Here is a 6,743-nt window from a genome sequence, read left to right on the forward strand (position 1 = left end):
TGTGTTTCACCATGTTTGTTTTAACCTTCTTGAAAATTCAGATTGTTTCAGCATTAATATGTGATCTTAGTGATGAAACCAAGAAGTCCTAAAGAGTCGTAAAGATTCCCCAGCATCTTCCCCTCACACACACCCAGCCCTGCACTCTACATGTTTTCAGGCCAGTGGAAGCAGCAGCGGTCAAAACAACAGTTAGGAGAAGAAGCAGAAAGCAAAGCATGCTAGGATGACTCACACATGGCCATACCAAACTGAGAATGTCTGCTCAAAGCCGCCATCGTAACCGGGCTCCCAGGAGACGTTGGCTGAGGTCGTCGAGGCTGTGACCCGGACATTGGACGGGGCATGGGGGCTTGTGCCTGTTTTGAGGAGGTGAAGAGAAGGGTAAAAGGAGGTGAAGAGAGAAGGAGTCAAAGGTGATGATGTTCAAGATCAGTTTTAAATGATTTACAAAAGATTTCTGTTTCAGCCTTTAAGTTTGAATGTTTCTGTGAGGAGCAGCGGCAAACGTAACTTCTCCGATGAGTCTGAGCCTTTGGCACTGATTTCTGTATGAACAAGTACAAATATTCACAGATATCACATCTGTACAACAAGGATCTCGCAGCTTCACAGGCAGAGAATTACAGTGCAGGTTTCTAACAGGCTGTCACAGACTGTTGCAAAACACTGCCTTAAAAAGAGGCAAACTTGTTTCAAAGGGGATTTTTGTTTATTTATTTTATTTTTTGGTGATGTTTTTGCATAGACAAAAAGCACATCTGGATCAAGTTGCTGAGGAAACAACAGTTGCCCTGAGAGATAAGGTGAATCCGGTTGGTGATGTCATTCTGTTGTTCCACATAGTGTTGAACAGTAATTAGCACCTTAATAGTTACAAGAAACAAACAGTAGCACATCTGGATCAAGTTGCTGAGGAAACAACAGTTGCCCTGAGAGATAAGGTGAATCCGGTTGGTGATGTCATTCTGTTGTTCCACATAGTGTTGAACAGTAATTAGCACCTTAATAGTTACAAGAAACAAACAGTAAAACCGTAGACCACAAGTCACTGTTTCCCACTACAACCCACAAATCTCCATAATGACCAACCGGTAAAGGTACAAATGCACTGTCCATTCATCCACTGGAGGTTTCACTGTATGGCGTCCAATTACCATCTGACTGCACATAATAAAAGCCATTAGGACCCACACAGGAAGTCAGTACACTGTCACATGTGGGGTCTCCAATTCTCTCCATGTCTACCCGCAGAACTAACGCTGACTTGTTTAGAGCGGGCAAGTTCTTTCCTAAATGAGTGTTTATCTGTGTGACTGTTAACAAACAAAGTCTTTCCCACAGATCCAATAAGAGTTTTACGTCTGCCTGCGGGTGTCCAGCAGAACGCAGCAAGGCGTTTCTCAACCAGTGAGACCACATTTCGCCAGCTTGTCAAATTACCATCAGTTGTTACCACAAGATGTGTAAACTGATGAACTTATAAAGAAACTCATCAAATCAAATAAGACTCAGTGTCATTACTACTGCATTATCAAATCTTACCATTTTCTCAAACACTAACTCTAAAATAATGAAAATACATTGCATGATCTGCAGTTAGTAACATCGTCTCCAGGAAGAGTGCCCTGACAACAGCATAGTAAATAGGAGTCCTTAATTTGAGGTTGTAGGTGAAACGTGGCATTGTTAACCGTGTACCGATTACGAGGATGTGCGTGCTGGCAGTGATGGTGGTGACGACGTTGGTGGCGACACATTCCCACTCCCCGTGGTCATCCTTACTGAGGGATTTGAACTGTAAGCTGCCTCTCTGGAGTACGTTGTGCTTGCTTCTGCTTGGCTTCCCTACCTTTGTCACAGAGAGAGAGAGAGAGACAAAGGCAGAGAGAGTAAGAGAGAGAGAGAGAGAAAGGGAGACAGAGAGAGACACACACACAGAACGACAGAGACAGAGTTCAGCAGACAACACCTAAGAATAACTATATGGTGGTGATAAAGCCTCACTGGACGAGACAAGATCATTCTGAAACATTAAAACTGCTACAAATGCCAGATCAGTTCTTGTACTTCTGAGTCATCACAAACAGGTGACTCACATTAACGTTCCGTCATTTTGCTGTGCACTGCATGGGAAAACTTTGAATAAAGAGAGTAAAATTGCTACAGCAAAAAGACCAGCACGGACTGCTATTCAGGGGTGTGAGTAGACAGCATGTTGTTCGACAACTACTCCCGGGAAGAATTTTGGTATCAAATAGTCAAACAAACACCGTAGAAAACCAGCGCACACTTCTGTGGTTTTCAGTCTTTTCTAAAGAGAGCACTGTTCTGACTGAAACAGACGGAGATGGAATCAGATTTGTGTCTGTGTAGCAGAGACCAGTGGTTTAAACAGACACAGGTGGAATCAGATTTGTGTCTGTGTAGCAGAGACCAGTGATTTAAACAGACACAGGTGGAATCAGATTTGTGTCTGTATAGCAGAGACTGAGGGTTAATGCAGTCTTACACTCTAAAGACAAGCTGTAGTGGTCTGGGAGTGAAGGGTGAGGAGTGAGGAGTGAAGAGCGAAGAGTGAAGAGCGAGGAGTGAGGAGTGAGGTATAAGGAGTAAGGAGTGAAGAGTGAGGATTGAAGAGTGAAGAGTGAGGAGAGAGGGGTGAGGAGAAACGAGTGAAGATTGAGGAGTGAAGAGCGAAGAGTGAGAACTGTGGAGCGAAGAGTGAGGAGTGAGGAGTGAGGAGCTTTGGAGTGAGAAGCGAGGAGTGATGAGTGAGGAGTGAGAAGTTTTGGAGTGAAAAGTGAAGAGTGAAGGGTGAAGAGTGAGGAGTATGGAGAGTAAATGAAGGAGGCATACCTTTCTCCATGTAATGTTGGGGAAAGGATCTCCCTCTGCCTCACAGGGAATGAGCAGCTCTCTCCCAACCTCCTGCCGGTACTCCCCGCCAGGAACAACCAGAAATTTAGGAGGATCCTACAGAACAATAGAGAGCCAAGCAAAGCAACAGTTATCGGTGGAAATATTTCTCTTTCTTTCTCTTTCTCCTTCTCTCAGTCTCTCTCTCTCTTTCTCTCTCCCTCTCCCTCTCACACACACACTCACACAGACACACACACACACACACACAACTGTTTGCCAAATACTCCTTGGATGTGTCTGTGTGTGTGTGTGCATGAAACTGACACGGACACTCTATATGTGTCAGGGTGCACCAAGGTGTATATTTATATACAATACCGAACAATACATATATTTCTGTGTATGTACATTGTCCTTTTAGTCTTTTTCTGTGTGTGTGTGTGTGTGTGTGCGCGTGTGCGTGTGTGTGCACGTGACAGAGACACACAGAGGGACCTCTGAATAAGACAGTGTACCTTTAGCACCAATGGGGCCGGGGGTGACTCGCCCATAGTACCCAGGGCGTTGTAAGGCACACAGGTATAGGTGCCGAGAGAGTCCTCCGTCACCTCCTCCACACGAATGCTCCCATCATCCATTTGACTCCACCCAGGGTACTACAACAGCAAGTCAATAAACCATGTTACTCCAATCCATACAAACACCCAGTTACTGACAAACCAGTTACACCAGTCCATACAAACACCCAGTTACTGACAACCCACAGTTACCCCAGTCCATACGAACACCCACCCACACACACACACACACACACACAGGCACACAGGCACATACCAACACATATGCACACACATGCTCATTCATAAACACAGACGCACACGCACCCACCCATACATACATATGTACATACACAAGCACACGCGCACACACACACACACACCTGCACGTGCACACACACACACACACACAGCTAATTGCATTCTCTTAGTCCCTACAGGGACATGTGTTTTAAGAACATTTAAGAGATTAATGACTTCAAACCCCATTAATTAAATAAGGAATATCACAGAGGCCATAAATAAATTATCACAGCTTATTTTGAACACTGAACAATATCATCTCCCTCTGTAAGACAGTCAGCGGTCGGCACGAATAGACTGAAGAGTGCTGTCTGAGAACAGTCAATCAAACAAACCTCACAGACAGAGAGACATTCCAATGATGTCCTAATGTTCCTTTAGTCAGATAACTAAACATGACAGGGGGGATTCAACACAGAATCTGTCCTACGCTACTCTACCCAAAGCCTGGTAAAAAACCCTGAGCGTCTGATAAGAGTTTGAGAAAGAGCAACATGCCTTTTCTATCCGGAGGGGAAGGCCGTCCTTTCTCCATTTGACTAATGTAATGGGCGGGTTGGCGTCCACCGGGCAGCGGATGAAGCCGGGCAGTCCAAGGGCCACGTAGATCACCGATGGCATATTGACCACTCTCGCAGGGTCTGTGGGGAAGTACAGAAACAGGCAGAAGTCAGGAAACACAACCTCTGGCTTTTTATAAACACACACACACACATGCTTTTGAGAAAAACAAACAAAAACACACACACACACAAACACACACATGCACACACGCTTTTGGCAGTTGAGAGTACGGCACTGAAGGGCCAGACAGAGGGTGTGTGTAGACAGCAGGTATGTGTAGACTTTAGGTTTGAGTTGAGCTGGCCAAACTGAGGCTGTGCTCAGACTTACACTGGAAGGCACAGTATGACACAGGTCTCCACAGCTGTGCCTCCTTAAACAAAGAGTAATACCTTAATCAAGGACCACGCACTTACATGAATGCTTCCAGAAAATATGGAAAGACTAACTCAGCGGGCAAGGAAAAGCATAAAGCCTCTCTGAAGCTGGATTAATAAACTGATGAAAGGAGCGATGGAAGCTGGAATGACTGATAACATTCTTCTTTAGGACATAAATGCACTCTACAGAAGCCCCAAACTCTCAGTGGAAGAACAAAGGTCTGTTATGTCATGCTCTGAAAATATCCCTTTACTGATCAGCAAGAGATATGATTTCTGCCCTGTAAAGAGCAGAAATCAAAATGATCTGGCTGTGGTTTGTTTGCGTATACACCTCGAGATCAATGAAACCGTTTCTGTTGGAAAATAACATCTGTATCTTTTGGACCAGCACAGCTCAATCACTTCTGGGTTAGACATATGCTACTTTTTTTCCTCTCATACAAGGAGCTAATAGATGTTGGGGGAGGAGGGGGGTGTTCTTCATCTCCAAGCTTGGAGAGAAGCCTGGTTCTATTTTTAGCTGGAGTGGAAGCAGGGGTTTAGAGGAGAGAAAAGAAGGGAGGGTGGGAAGTAGAGAGGAAGAAGAGGAGATGAGAGAAGAGACGAGAGGAAAGGGAGGGGGTGAGAATGGCAGTGCTGCAGTGCTGTCTGTCGTCCGCTGGGGATGCCAATCCCCTGCTCCATCCAGCCTGCCAAGAGTCCGGGGACTGACGTCACTGCAGAGAAGAGGGCTTCCACACACAATGATATCATCTCTCCTTCTTGCTCTCCCTCTCCCTCCCTCCCTTACTTGCTCATTCGTTCACTGTCCTTCTCTTTCTGTGTCCTCCTCTCCCTCTCTCTAACACCCTCCTCTCTCTCTGTTATTCACACACACACACATACACATAAGCTCGAAGGACAAATGCAGTGCTGGTGTATGGGCCACACCAGGCTGGCACAGGGATCAGACCTGCCCTGTTGCCCTCAGAGACCTGAGAGAGAGAGAGCGAGAGAGAGCGAGAGAGAGAGAGTGAGGGAGAGAGAGAGAGAGAGAGAGAGAGAGAGAGAGAGAGAGAGAGAGAGAGAGAGAGAGAGAGAGAACAGACAGTGTCACAGACTGTGCAGTGCCACAGCAACACTAGCTTCCAGAAAACCACAAGGGGCTTCCCCCGCAACAGGAAGACCACAGCTCCCAGATAACCCCCCCAAACGCCCGGTAAAACCACAGCTACAAGATAACCCCCCACCAAATGCCCGGTAAAACCACAGCTACCAGATATACCCCCCCAAACGCCCGGTAAAACCACAGCTACCAGATATCCCCCCCCAAACGCCCACTAAAACCACAGCTACCAGATATCCCCCCCCAAACGCCCACTAAAACCACAGCTACCAGATATCCCCCCCCAAACGCCCACTAAAACCACAGCTACCAGATATCCCCCCCCAAACGCCCACTAAAACCACAGCTACCAGATATCCCCTGCTAAAAAAAAACGGTAAAACCACAGCTACCAGATATCCCCCCCCAAACACCCGGTAAAACCACAGCTACCAGATATACCCCCCCAAACGCCCACTAAAACCACAGCTACCAGATAACCCCTGCTAAAAAAACCAGTAAAACCACAGCTACCAGATACCGTTTTAATCCACTGATTAAAGTAAGCATTGTGCATAGTATCATGTATCATTAAGTTGATCGATGACATGCATAAGAAGTTAGCTCGTGTGTGCATTGTGGATTTTTGAGCTGCATCAGTGAGGAGGGGTGGGAGGATGGAGTTTTGTACAATGTGCACCCCTTTTCTTCACAGCAATGATGTAATGCCTTTCTCTGTCTTTTTCTCTGCCTGTCTGTCTATCTCTCTCTCTTTCTTTGCCTCGCTCTTTCTCTGTCTCTTGTCTGTCTGCCTGTCTCTCTATTTGTCTATTTTTCTCTCTTTCTGTCTGTTTGTCTGTCTCTACGTGAGTGAGTGACTGAGGGAATTCAAAATGTCTGTTGCCATGGAGACCAGAGTCACCACCAACCGGATGAATGGCAAATGTCTTATGGATATTTCCAACACTCTCCACACTCATATTATTGTCA

General features: G+C 46.0%; 1 protein-coding gene across 1 annotated transcript in view; it reads right to left on the reverse strand.

Annotated features, from left to right (window-relative positions):
* Positions 1–6,743, reverse strand: part of igsf9bb (immunoglobulin superfamily, member 9Bb) — a 95,429-nt gene that overhangs the window by 27,111 nt on the left and 61,575 nt on the right. The window contains exons 8-12 of the mRNA XM_030782647.1: positions 4,221–4,363; positions 3,378–3,518; positions 2,860–2,976; positions 1,702–1,852; positions 248–359 (exon numbers count right to left, since the gene is read on the reverse strand). Of these exons, the coding sequence (XP_030638507.1) occupies positions 248–359; positions 1,702–1,852; positions 2,860–2,976; positions 3,378–3,518; positions 4,221–4,363 (664 nt within the window). The remainder of the gene's footprint in view (positions 1–247; positions 360–1,701; positions 1,853–2,859; positions 2,977–3,377; positions 3,519–4,220; positions 4,364–6,743) is intronic.

Source organism: Chanos chanos, chromosome 8, assembly GCF_902362185.1.
Source record: "Chanos chanos chromosome 8, fChaCha1.1, whole genome shotgun sequence".
NCBI classification, from domain to species: domain Eukaryota; kingdom Metazoa; phylum Chordata; class Actinopteri; order Gonorynchiformes; family Chanidae; genus Chanos; species Chanos chanos.